At 39.1% G+C, this 14,874-nt stretch overlaps 2 protein-coding genes across 6 annotated transcripts in view; one reads left to right on the top strand and one right to left on the bottom strand.

The window, feature by feature from the left end:
- The window catches only part of Supt3h (SPT3 homolog, SAGA and STAGA complex component), a 342,495-nt gene that overhangs the window by 220,396 nt on the left and 107,225 nt on the right, over window positions 1-14,874 (bottom strand). The gene's annotated exons all lie outside the window — the stretch shown is intronic.
- Window positions 10,752-11,324, top strand: LOC103161045 (putative uncharacterized protein ZNRD1-AS1). Its single transcript, XM_035452164.1, has one exon. It carries the CDS (start codon window positions 10,809-10,811, stop codon window positions 11,322-11,324), a length of 516 nt encoding a protein of 171 aa, XP_035308055.1. The 5' UTR covers window positions 10,752-10,808.

Below are 14,874 nucleotides of genomic sequence, written 5' to 3'. Positions count from 1 at the left end.
AGTCACACTTGCAAGTGATCAGGCCCTGACCTTCCCAAAGAACAGTGTGTTATTCCACTGACCAGATTTGATCAAGCTGCACTGGTTGGCAAAGGGACCATTTTCCTAGGGTGTTATCATAATATTGGGATTATATAGACGTACAACTGGATATATCTATAAGCATCTGCTTAGATGACATCTCATCAAATCATAATTCCAAATTATTCAAGTCCTCCAAAATCAGTACTACTAGGATCCAGGGCACAGATAGAAAATTATTGCCCCAGGGAAAGGAGCCATTGACAGGTAGGTTGTGGTCTTAAGTTCTAATGCCTCCATAGCCTCAACCAACATTTAAACACCAAGCTTTCTGCAAGGGTGGGATCATGGAGATCAAACAGAGACATGAAGTTTGAGTCATAACTCAAAATTCATCTACATAGTGTATAACCAGGGAGAGTCCATCTCTCTTTTTGTAAGGTTAATGTTAGATTTGTGCTCCCCCTTCCTCTCTCCGTGTAGGTACTTGTATAGTCTAGAAAAAGATATTAGATGCCCCAGAGGTAGAGTTATAGGCAATTGTGAGCATCTAACATGGGTGTCCTAAGAACCAAACTCAGGTCCTCTAGTGGAACAGAATGTATTCTTTACTACCAAACCATATCTCAGCACTGAAACACCCCCCCACCCTCACCTCGCGTTTTTTTTTGTTTGTTTGTTTTTTGTTTTTTTGTTTGTTTGTTTGTTTTTTGAGACAGGGTTTCTCTGTGGCTTTGGAGGATGTCCTGGAACTAGCTCTGTAAACCAGGCTGGTTTCAAACTCACAGAGATCTGCCTGCCTCTGCCTCCCAAGTACTGGGATTAAAGGTGTGCGCCACCAATGTCCTGCATGACCCCATCTCTTAAGGAGGCTATAATATACAGTTTATATATGACTTGACGGTAAGTTTGAAATTATAGAACTAGGAATGAGGCTCAGTTAATAGAGGGTTTGTCAGGTTGGAGAGATGGCTCAGAGGTTAAGAGCACTGACTGCTCTTCCAGAGGTCCTGAGTTCAATTCCCAGCAACCACACGGTGGCTCACAACCATCTGATATGAGATCTGGTGCCCTCTTCTGGTGTGCAGATATACATGGAAGCAGAATGTTGTATACATAATAAATAAATAAAATCTTCAAAAAAAAATAAAAAAGAGGTTTTGTCTACCATACAGAAAAACCTAGGTCACCAGTACTGACTAAACCAAATGTGGGGGCACATGCCTGTATTGCTCTCACTCGGGTGGTGGAGGCAAGTGGATCAGAAGCTCAAGATTATTTTCAGTTTCAAAGGGAATTCAAGACAAGCCTGGGATACACCAGGCCCCATCTCAGATGGATGGACTGACAGACGGACAGAAAGAACAAAACAAAAAAGGTTGGGGATGCAGTTCAACTGTTAAAGCACTGGCCAACATGGATGAAATCCTGAGTTCAATTCCTAGTACCTCATAAAACTGAACATGGTGGTATAAGGACTATAACCCTCCAAGGCCATCCTTGACTACATGGTGAGTTCAGGGAATATATGGGCTATATAAAACCCTACATCAAAAAAAATACGTACAAGAAAAATGATCATAATTTTCAAATGTTTTCTTTGATATGTGCACTGAGACCCAGATTTAGGTGGCACCTCATTGCTGTTTCCTTTGTGGTTGGTTGGTTTTCATCTCAATTCATTTTGATGTTTTAAATTATAAGAGTAGAATGTTAAAACATTTCAATTTGTCAATGTTAGAAATTATTAATAAAACACAAAATCATCAGCCTAAGCTGTTTTTCCTTAGAGTAGGAACCTGATGGTGCTTCCACAATTCACAGAAATATATCAGGGTTGATGATCTCAGCAGCAAAGTTGTTTGGATTTTAAAAGAAAAAAAATCAATCATGGCACAGTTATCAGAGAAATGAAAATTCTAAAATGCCATTTGAAAGGAAGTATCACAAAAGTTTTTGTAAACATAGATATTAATAACATATTATCCCAGTTATTAAAACCAAGTCATTTACAATAACACTAGTATGTTTCTCTTAAACAGCCATTTGGCAGGCTGAGGTGTTACTGGTATTTATATTATTATCAATTAAACTACAAAAGAACTAAAATAGAGTTTACTCTAAAATTATTAATAAGAAGCAAATTTCCAAAGGAGACAATTAAAATGTTCTATAATATTCAAGGAGATTTAGCAAATGATCCAGGGCAAATACTGGGAAATCAGTACCACAGTAGGGTTTCGGAGTTAAAAAGAAAATGTGTCAAATGTATCAATGAGTGATTTCTTGAGAGTAGTCTAAAATTAGATGACCAAAAATATAAGCACTATGGTGCAAATGTAGAGATATAAAGATTTTCCATGAAAATGAGCAAGTATAACACATACAGATTCTGCAAGCGAAGCAAAACCTGAAACTGAAAATATTGTTTTAGCTGGTAAAAACATTTTTATATGTAAGTGAATTATGGTGTTTCCAAACTGCCTCAAGTGCATACCGAATTGACATTTTAAGAAATCTGTACAATTTGTATGCTTAAATGAGAAAAATAGAATAAGAAATTAAAGTGTCAAGGGAAACAAGCACTAAACACAGTGAAAGCACTGGGAAGCAAACCAAGCAAACTGTGCTGCACATAGGGATTTGTTCCATAGGCGACATCTACTCCCCAGCTCCTACTCTAGGTTTCCATAAGCAGGCACTTTCCTGCCTCTGCAGTGGGTACTGGCAATCTGATGAATTACGGTATCCAGGAGGAAGCAGTTACAGGGGCTTGCTTAAGAAGCCGACTCTTAGGCCTTAGAAGAACAGTAGTTTAAAGCCATCACAATAGAAATGATTGATGGAAGGAGAGGGACGGGGAGATGGCTCAGTCAGTAAAGGCAGAAGGATCTGACTTCACGTCCCCGGCATCCAGGTCCAAACTCCAGGCGTGGGGATGCCTGTCTGTTATCCTGGTGCTTAGAAGGTAAAGACAAACAGATCTTCGAAACCCCAGGGTGGATCCAACAGTCTACTTGAGTCAGAAAGCTCCAGGTTCAGTCAAAGAAACCCATCTCAGAAGAAGGACACCAACAGACATGCTAACATGGAAAGAGAATCTCACAGGGCCCCTATCCTAAGGAAAGACCTCCAGGAAAGAGGGAATGCTGAGAGATAGGAAGAGTTCCTCAGGAAAGAGTTCCTGATTGTTTACCCAATACCAACTGGATAAGCAACTGAAATTATATACATACAAGTAACATTATATGGATTGAGCAGGGTATGTGCGTGTGTCTATATACATGGTAGAAAAGGGATTGAGAAAGAAAGCCACCATCGACATAGGGCTCCATACACATATATGCACATATATCCACACATAACATAAAAACATATATACACACAAATAAAAACACAAACTAACTCTTAGTTGACTGCAGCTGCTTCACAAGACTCTAAGAGTGTTGATCTGTTAATCTTATCTTCCCTTCTCTCCCACAGAGAGATCCACACAAAATATTCAGCTTTACTAAGTTCATGCTTGTTGAAGGCATCGTGCCTTACATGACTTTGACTCTGCTTCCAGGCCCCAAGCAGCTATTTACTCAGTGCATAAGACCTGCCATACTGGTCTAAAGACCTATATTATTATGCTTGCACCACACAAGTACATACTTTATTTCATATTTCATGCTCAGTTAAATGTCATCTTCTATTACTATTTATTACTATTTTCTTATTCAATTCAAATACTGTTATCACAGAATAATAAAGTAAAACTAGGAAAAGTATTATATCTATTGCTTCCTTTCATATCAATAGGCAGTCTCTTAAACACAATAATTACTAAATAATGATTTAATAACAGTGGTCTGAATATACAACAGGATGTATAACTCTTTAGTATGCATTTAAAAGATAAAAATGAGTAAAGATAATGAATGAATGAACTGAAAAGGAAGCACTACCATTTGCTTCCTTTTTGAAGAGGGCAACTTCAACACCAACCATCATCAAAAGGCATGGTCTTTGACCACAGATTTGCAAAAGATGAGAGTTACTGTCAAAATAACTATGGATTATGTGACTTGACTAGAAGTTAGTGAGAACCTATGAAACAAACAACATAGCATAATACCCAATTTAATGATAACTGGACTCATCAACAGGTATGAAAGCCACTTGGACCCCATGCTATAGAACAAAGCTATAAAGATCAAAAAGAAATGTTCTCACTTGAAGATGCTTGGCCATCTTGCTGAGATCTTGCTAGGTAGTTCAAGAGACAAAGCCAGCAACAGTGGCCAAACCTTCAATGCTCATTCTTCTCTGGGAATCACAAGAGTTATTCATATAAAAATTAACATGTAAATTAATTTAATTAATAAAGATGACATGTAAATTGATTATGATACTAGTAATGAGCTTTCTGTACATAATGAAGATCAAATAAGAAATGGTAGGAACAGTGGCACATGCCTGTAACCCCAGCACTTAGGAGGTGAAGGAAGACAGATTAGGAGTTCAAGGATATCCTTGGCTACATGGGGAATTCAAGAAAGCCCTGGCCCACATGAGACATATCTCAATTTCTTAATTGCCTTTTTTAAGCTTACTTTTAGTTATTTAAGTATATGTGTGTGGTATGCTTTGTCATGCATGTGGAAGTGACAACTTTCAGGAGCCAGTTCTCTCCTTCAACCATGTGCACCAGGGGCTCAAACGCAGGTCAGCACGATTGGCAACAAACACATTTATGCACTGAAATATTTCTGGCCCCATATAAATATATATGTAATATGTTATACGCATACATTAATTTTTAAAAGGGGGAAACTGACTTGATTTTTTAAAGGGAGATTTTACTTAAAAATTAAATTATTTGACAATGAAAGGAGTTAAGGGCTGGAACCTATTCTAAAGACAATTTCCTTCCTGGGAAATCTTTAAACTGACAGATGGTCTCAAAGTCATGATGTAGCCCAGGACAATTAGACTGGCTCTACAACTCCACCTACTTAGCACTGAGGTTATAGGTATGTTCCATTATACGCATACCTATACACATACCATGTGAATGTGTGTGTGTGTGTGTGTGTGTGTGTGTGTGTGTGTGTGTGTGTGTGTGTGGTGTGTGTGTGTGTTTGTGTGTGTGTGTGTGTGCATGTGCGCCCATGTGTGTGGTATACGTGTACGTGATGAGTATATGAGTGCATAAGTCTGGCATGCATGTGTGTGTGTGTGTGTGTGTGTGTGTGTGTGTGTGTGTGTGCATACACACATGTGTACATGAGCATTTCTGTGCACATACAAATGAATTTGTATGTGTGGTGTGTGTTTGTGTATATGCTGTGTGTATACATATGTATGTTTGTATGTATGATGTGTGTATATGGGTTGTGTGTGTACACATGTGTGATATGTATGTATCTGTGTGGTATGTTTATATGCATTTGTGTGGTCTGTGTTTGTGGTGGGGTATGTGTTTACATGCATATAGTGTGTGTGTGTGTGGTCAGCGTCACTTGTGCCAATCCCCAAACGGGTGTGGCCAGCATTTCCCCCTACACACATAGGTAGGGGGGCCATAGGGTAGCCACAGTTGCTTGGAAAATACCGCCCAATCCCCAGACTCATGGCTGTGAACCCTAGGTCCTCTGCTTGTAGCTATTACATACTTGGGAAGGTTATGAAACCTTTAGAAAATGGATCCTTATGAGTGGAAGAAGCAAATCATAGAGGCAGGTTGGAGGGGAGGGGCAGGAAGCAAGGTCCTACAGTCCAGCGCTGCCCCATTGCTTGTTTTCTTCTTATGTCTAGATCCATCAAGATTGTGAGCAAAAAGCCCTACAATCCTACTGCCATAGCTAAAGGCATTCCCACCCATCTTCATCATGCCTTCTCCACCAAGATTGGCTCAAACTCTGAGCCAAATAAATCCTTCCTCCCTTCTGCTGCTTCATGGTGAGTCTAGACACTGGAGGAGAAGCAGCTAACACATAGTACACAGTGGGCAGCACAGTAGACTGCAAATGGCTTTAATTTGGCTGGACAGAGCAGCCTCAGAAAGTCCATTAGCATCTTGAATCTTGGTTTGTTGTTGCTGTTGTTAAGTAAAGAAAATGGAATATACTAGGATTAGTTGTCTTTAGAATTTAAGATTATAATTTACAGGATGTATATTTAGGTATATATTTTCCTAGCAGCAACAGGTTACTATTTATTAACTTAGCATCTGTGAGAATCTTACAAATCCTGTAACAAATACAAACTGACTATATATAAGGTCTAGAGAGATGGCTCATCAGTTAAGAATACTAGCTGCTCTTTCAGGAAACCTGGGTTTGATTCCCAGCACCCATGTGGCAGTTACAAAAGTCCATAATTCAAGTTCTAGGGGATCTGACACCCTCTTCTGGCCTCCATTCACAACACTTGTGAAGTGTCCATTTGGTGTCTGTTACCTCTATGCACTGAGGAGCACTGGGCAAGTTCTGATTTTGTAGAACTTATCTTTTTTTTCCTTAATTCATTTATTTTGGAGATGATGGTCTCACTGTGTTGCCCAGACTGTTGAATTTTATTTTCCTATAAAACACTGAATCTGGCAATTCCTCAAGAAGACCACACTGCTATTGCCATTTCCTCTCTTTCTGCTGACCCTGCCATGCTCCCTCCCCTGCTAAAACCTAACGATGGGTTATTTTTTCTAACTAAATCCTGCATTGTACTTAAGAAACCAAACTCTGCTGTTCCCAACTAATAAGTAAATAGAATCCAGGATCTGATATTCTCACCTGTTTCTGCCTTCAAACAGCAGGGTAATTTGATTTTATTTAAAAATAATCCTACAATTACTTTCATTTCCAATGGGCCTTGCATTTCCCCAAGAAAGCCACAGTTGTTATTTCCATTAACATTACAATGATGCTATAACTTCTTTTAAAAAATGGAGAGTATATAAAATATCATGAGTCCAATATTGATGAAAAGTAATTTTAAGATCCAGATATCCTTGAAACCTTAAGTAAGATCTCCCTTCTTTGGCACTGTGTAAGGAAGTGGGAACCACCCTCTACAAAGCATGATAGCAGCAGTCTGGCATCTTGTGAGGTCTGAGCTGGTTCCTCTGGCACCAGTCATGTTGTATGGATATGTCAAGTGGAAGGAACCCAGGAGCATCTAAAGGGTGTGGAGAAATTCAAAGTCAGAGGTAACACACAGCATTGGTAATAGGAGTCCCAAGACAACAAAGGCACAGGGTCCCACAAGGGCCTAGTCTGCCAAATCACACATTGTACTGTGCTAAGAGTGCTCTGTGGTGGAAGAGACGTGCCGAAATAACCATCAGAGTCACCAATTTGCATGCATGGCTGAAAACAAATAGGGATGGTAAGATAAGCCTAATGGATGGAGATCCATAAGATGTCACGGACCTCCACACATGCTCCATCATACACACACACACACCACACACACCACACACCACACACACCACACACCACATACACACACACACACACACACACACACACACACACACACACACAGAGACACACACACACTCACTCACACACACACACACAGACACACATGCACACAGACACACACACACACTCACACACACACACACAGACACACAGACACACATGCACACACACAGAGACACACACACACACACTCTCACACACACACACACACACAGACACACAGACACACAGACACACATGCACACAGACACACACTCACTCACACACACACAGACACACATGCACACACACACAGAGACACACACACACACACACACAAAACTAATGAATTTAAAATTTTTAAGAAAATTAAGAGATGATTCATAAGCACATTTTTATATTTAAATATAAAACAAAAAAGGAAAGATAGAAAAATCCTGCCCTCACAATGCTCTGAAAATATTAAACATTATATGTGTATTAGCTATTGCTGTCTGGATTCTTGAAGTATTTTTATCTAAATTGGACTCAATCATGAGCTTTAAGACAATGAAAACAGCAGCAAGTTTTAATTACATGCAGGGCTCTAATTTAGTAAGTATAAAATGATGGAAGGACAGGCAGCAATACTGGTGTTTTCTAAAACAGATACCTTCTTTAATGCTGTAAATTGTGTGTGATTTTATTTTACATCTTCAGTTTTGTTTGCTTGGAATTTCACACAGAAACAAGACATAAATACACTCAAGAAAAAAATTTGCTGGAAATAAAGGCAGTAGCAACACTGAGCAAATATAAACAAATATGGTAAGCACACCTACACAGAATCAGCACAGGCTATTTTTAGCCAAAACCCCAAAACCACCATGGCATTTTTATGGCTTATGACTGAAGAGGACCTTTCAAACCAGTGTCCCCAATTTGAACAGAAAGTCACTTCAGGGTTGATAAAAGATGATAATATAATGTAATACCAATATGTCAGCATCATAAAACTTAGAAACTTCATCAAACTGTTCCTTCTTGGTAGTACATTCATAAATATTTCACTTTTTAAAAGATGGAGTACAGTTATTTATATGTATTTATTTTCTCATTTGTATTGCCTGTGGATATTATTCCTACATTACCTTCATATGCTTCTATACTGATGGTATTGCAGATTATAAACTTCCTCAAGCTAGAAATTACAATTTTTTTATGATTACATATGGACCCAATATGTTCCCCTAAAGCAACAAAAAAGTGAAGATAAAGCCCCAACAACAAGGCACACAATACTTCAGAGACCAAATGAGCAATTGTTCAAAAGATAAAAGATATGATCAAAAATCACCATGGAAGCTGCCAGTAGAAAGCTGTGAAGAAGCATGATTTACACAAAGCATAGAGATTTCCAAGTACTGGGGAAGGGACTTGTAAACAATTGAAAACTGCTCTCCTGATGCCACAAACTGAGGAATAGTGAGTAAATTCCTGGTGGATTTCTTAGAAAAACAGTTTAATATTTGTTTACCAAAATAAGAATTTTCTTAATTCTTCTTCATACACATTTTAATTTGTTTAATTTAAAATTAATTTAATTTATATATACTATGTATATATAAACTTACATGGAGCAGTCTTTTAAGCACAGATTTAGCACTGAAGTAACATTTACTAAACCATTGAATTTTTGCAATTACATATACGATGTAAGGCTCATTTATTGATAATAGCAAATACTATTGGGCTGGTAATAAGCACCGTGTTATAGGCCTTGTAGACATCACTATCTGCTTTCCAACATATTAGCTGTAGCATCGTCTTTATGGGTCTAGGGACCTCCAGAGCTGACCTCTGAATTATCACAGTGCAGTCAGGGTTCTGTGGGGTGCTGTTATCACTGATATCCCTCACACTGTAGCACATATGAAGAGTTCATTCTTTCTAATACTTCTAAACCAGTGGCTCTAAGCCATGGCTTCTCAATGAGGGCTTGGAATATTAAGGTGGAGGGAGAACTTGGTCAATGTATGATCACAGAGGGCCCCTATGCACCTACACCGAGAGGGGTCAAGTCCTCCCTCAAAGGAGAAAGCATCACAGATGGCCAACGACACAGAGCAGCACTGATCACACAGCATCATTACCATTTCTGTCTCTGCTCGCCACACCAGTCTCCATCTAGTTCTCATGGTGCCCAATAACACAAAGTTATTAAAACACGGAACATTTCTAGGAAATCATATCGAGGGTGGCTATATTTGGAATCTAACCTAAGTTCTTGTATTCAGTCATAAATGGGCCTCCCCTGGTTTACTGTTCTAGGTCTTTTTAGCAGTTAGGCTTCATTTCTGGATGATTAGACATTCTTTGCAATCTTCATTTATTTCTCCTCAGATGATTCATCTGAAAACATCACTTCTTTGTCAGCATTTTTGTATAGAAGCCAGCCTGAGATATTTACCCACACAGAACTTCCTACCATACTGGGCTCGGGTGAGTCTCCTTCATACACCTCTGGGGACACTTAAACTACAAGTCAATGCCACCAGGGCCAACTGAAAGAACCTTTACAAAAATAGATGAACGATCATTTGTCTTGTTTACCAATGAAACTGTAGTGTGGAAAAAAAAAACAAATTTGGTCTTTAAAAATAGTAGGAGAATGGAGAACTTCATCTGAGAGACTAAGGGCGGGAGCAGAACCTCTCAGAAAAAAAGGTCTGTGTTGCCATGGCATTTTCAACCAGGTATTGTGACATCCTATCAAATCAAGGGGCCTCTGGCTGCTTTTCCAGCTCGGACCCCACCCAGGAATATTTCTTCATTTGTGTCTTTTACCCTACAAAATCTACAAACAGGAAGGGAAAAGAACAGAGACGCCACCGTGCTCACTAACTTTCCTGAATGCTGATTCTGAGGCCACTGGAGTAAGAGAACTACAACTCCCACCGGTCCCGACGCTGTGTTATCTTTTGTAGCTGCGCAGTGGCTAGAAGCAGTTACTTATTCTTCAGCATCCTTGGGCCCTCATTACCTTTAGTGGCAATTCTGCACAAGCTAACCTTCTTCACCTTTGGGAGGAATTCTGAGCACTTGGAAGGTTTGGGCTTGACAAAGGCATCCAAAAGTACCAGTCGGGTAAAAGTCAAGAGTCTCGACGGGTGTAAAGATTCTTGGCTCTGGAATCTTGGTGACGAGCTTGGTCACTGAGTGGCCAGAGGAATATAAAGCATCAGAGGGGAAGCCTGTTCTCTTGGCTATAGCTTGCCAAAGCAGACTTACCATGATGAAAGAACAGTGGAAACCATAAGGGAGAAAGACACGAGCAGAACGGAAGCAATACAGATCATGGAGCGACAAAAACGATACTCTTGGGTACCCGAGAAAGAGAGGAAACAGATGGAAAGGCAAGCACACGGCACCGGCCAGGCCAGAGAGTTTAAGAACAAAATGTGTAGATTTTTCCCCAGTGAGCGGCTACCAAGAATTGTGCACGATGGCCAGACAACACAGAAAAGACAGCAAGTCAAAAAGAGGGAGCTGGTACAGATCAAAGACCACCAGGAGCGCATGCTTCGAGGCAGGGAACTGATAGATCAAAGGCTCAAGGAAAGACTCTTGAGAAGAGGCCAGGGCCAGCTCCCTTCACTAGAGAAGCTGGAGCGAGTGAAGAAGGAGATGAAGGACTTTGAGAGGGCTAACAAACACCCGCTTTTGGAGCTGCGCAATAAAAATCTCATTAAGTTGGAAAGTATTATCGAGAAGTCTCGGGCACGAGAGGAAGTGAAAACGGTAAAGCCCCACCAAAAGAAATTCCTGTCACCCTATTTGAAAAGTCATTTCCGAAAAATCAAAGACCAGTAAAATTTCAGTGCTTTTTGTGAAACAAACAAACAAACAAACAAAAGTACTGGGAATTAATAAAGACTTTTAGTAGTACTGTGTCATGGGGAAACTATAGAGTTAGAAACTGACACCCCATCTTCCTAATGAAAGAGCTAGAAGGGAAGAGAGATGGCTCAGTGGTTAAGAGCACTTGCTGCTCTTGCAGAGGACCCAGGTTTAGTTCCCAGCACCCACATGGCAGCTCACAACAATCTGTGACTCTGGTTCCAGGGGATGACACTCTGTTTTGGCCTCCACCAGGCACCAAGTATTCTAGTGAACAGACATGTACAGGCAAAACCCTCATACACATAAAATATCTTTTTATTTTGTTTTAAAAATGAGTTTAAAACTAACTTTATTCTCCATATTCTGCTTTTCTTTTCAGAAAGATTCTTAAAAGTCAAAGCAGAAACCATCCTTCATAGTCTCCTACATGCTGGAATTATGCATAGAACAACAAAAACAAAACAGTCAAGGGAAAAGATTACCTATGTAAGTGGATTCAGGGAGATAAAATTTCAAGTATAAAATACAAATTCACAAAATGCTTTAAGAACAAAGGAAAGGCCAAAAGAAAGATATTTCTCCTCTGTCGATTTAATAAATTACAGGCTGGCATGAAAAATTCAGAATCTGAAGTTGGGAACAAATCCTATGAAAATAGTCTTTAAAATGTAAATAATGTGATTATAATATGAATATATTTCAGATTCATTTCAACTAATCAAACATGTACATGAGCCAATCATATTCCTTTGGCCAATTTTACAAAGGAAGCTGGGGAGGTGGGCGGGGTAAACAGAAGGGCAGTGGCTATTTGTCAAAAGAGGCAACTATTTGCTATCATGCCCCCAGGCAAAAGACCACCCAAAGATATGTTCACTGGGGAAAGCTGAGGCAATCAAAGCGAAGTCAACTGTACCAACACAAACAATGCTCTTTCCAGAAGAATTTATTTACAAAATAAACCAAAACTTGTACTGTGAGAACCCTTTCTACAGCCGAGTATCACAATGATTTTACTTTGATTAGAAAACCATTAGGTAGCAATCCTTTGCTTCTCTGTGGCTCCACTATAGAGAATGCAAATGACCATTTTTAACATGTAGGGAATTGGAAATATCTTCTGAAAAAATTACCACAGGAAAAATTTAAACTTTTTAACAGACCTCCCCTGTGGCAGTAGGCTAAGAGTTTCCCATATCATGTGGCCCTTTGGCCTCACTTCGTTACTACTGCTCTGCACAGGACACTGGTAAAGTTCTAGAAGTTTTCACCAAAGAATAGGCTTTGTTTTAAAGAACTTAACCTCTTGCATGAAACAAATGACATAGATTTCCTCAATGGGGAGCCTAGTTAAGAATTTTAATAAATATTGAAAAAGCTATAAGAGATAAGTTATAGTATGAGGTATTCCTCAAAATGGGACAAGACAATAAAAAAATGGACTAAAAAAATCCTGCATTTTCTTGAAAACTAGTCAAATTCCAGGGACAGCTTAAGATATGACATTTTAAATACTGAATAACTGAAGAATTTTAATTTTAGTCAAAGAAATCAAGTGAATTGAATGCAAAGTTCCTTGAAGCAAAACCTCAAGTCTGACAATTAATTTTCAAGAGTACTTTTATATAGTTAATCTCCACAAAAAATCTTTTCTGCTAAAATATGTGGAGGAAAAAAACTATGCAAGAGTTGCTGGTCTTTCTCTCTCTTGTGGACCACTGTATTTATTTGGGAGTAGATCTTCAAGAAAGAATAAAAACAGATCTTAAAATTTTAGGCAGTAAGGTAAGATTAAAAAACAAACAAACAAACAAAAAACAGTATTTTAATAGAAGATAAACCACTGACTTTCTGACCAGATGATAAATAAAGGACTGACATGAAAATAGCCAAACCGGGCTGGAGAGATGGCTCAGCTGTTAAAGGCTAGGCTCACAACCAAAAATGTAAGAAAATAGCCAAACCATTCTTACAATTCAATGAGAAAAACTTCAACTAAGTAGAGGCCATAGGGCCTCATTAGAAGAGACATATATGAAGTCTTTTGTGACGGTGACCTTTAGTCTCAGCACTTGGGACCTTTAGTCCCAGCAGAAGCAGTCAGACCTCTGTGGATTTGAAAGGAAAGCCTCATCTACAAGTTGTGGGTTAGCCAGGGCTACATAGGAAGGCTGACTCAATAAAAGAAAAAAAAAAAAAAGGATGCACAGATGACAAATACATACATGAAAACATGGTCAGCAATTGCTATTAGGCACGTGAATGACAAGATCCTGTCATTTATAGCAACTTGGGTGGAAGTGAAGACACTGAGTGAAATAAACCAGGTGGGGAAAACAGGAGGCACTGCATACTTCCATCTATACAGAATATAAACAGGCTTAGTTCAGAGAACAGGTGAGCAGGAAGAACAGCGGCTGCTAGAGGCCAGAGGGGAAAACAGAGGGCAATAAGGAAAAGTGGATGCAGGGGTGCAAACTATGGCCAGACAGGATAACTGTTTTGTTTAATGCACCATGGTTCCTTATAGTTAACATACAGTGTTAATGGATCCAACAAAGCTGGCCCTTTTCCAATGTCTTCCTCAGATGCAAGGCAGTTTTAAATGATGGATAACTGAAGGATACAGAGAAGATCAATATACAAAGTACTAATGCATCCAACACCAGGCTCTGATGCAGAAACAATTATCAATAAACCTTTACAATATATGCTTGCTATGCAATACAGCAGTCAAATTTCTTGGCATTTACCATAAGGAATATAAAGCTTAAAAGTATCTACCCACATGTCAATATAATGGAGGCATTTTCTATTGATAATCCCTTTTCCCAGATTAAAACAGCTTGTGTCAAGTTGACTAGCCAGCACACACAAAAATATGCTCAAGTATGACTAAAACTATAAGACTCTGGAAAGGCAAAGGTATGTAGAAATTAAACATCGACTGCTAAGAATTCAGAGGGGAAGAAAGTGTCTAAGTGGAACCCAGATATTGTTAAAGCAAAACTATCTATACTATACTCTCATCATGGACACATCATCACTACAGACAAGTAGCAGAAAGTGAACTGGAGTCCAACTCCTAATGCACACTGTGTGGCTTTAAATAATGATGATAAATACTGGCTCACCAACTGTAACTGGCCGTGGAGGAGGGGACAATGGAGGATGAAGTACAGGGGCAGAGTTTTTCTGTAACATAAAACAGTACTAATAACTCGTCTATAAAAGCAAAATTTGAGTAATATAATGAGTGTATATAAAAAGTGACTTCATATGAGATTAGGAAAGTGAGAATTTGATCTTCAAGATTATAAATATTCTGAGACAAAATAGACTCATAAATGACAAGATTTTCACACAGATCAATATTACATTAATTAGACTGACAGCTGGGGAGCCTGCATGGGACCGAATCAGCCTAGTCTGTTTGTGGGACCCCTGGCATTGGGATGGAGGATCTATTCCTTGTTTATTATCTGGCTTTTTGAAGTCCATTCCATATGGTAGGATGCCT

This window comes from Cricetulus griseus (genome assembly GCF_003668045.3).
Source record: "Cricetulus griseus strain 17A/GY chromosome 1 unlocalized genomic scaffold, alternate assembly CriGri-PICRH-1.0 chr1_1, whole genome shotgun sequence".
NCBI classification, from domain to species: Eukaryota; Metazoa; Chordata; class Mammalia; order Rodentia; family Cricetidae; genus Cricetulus; species Cricetulus griseus.
This window is presented reverse-complemented; position numbering and strand designations above follow the sequence as displayed.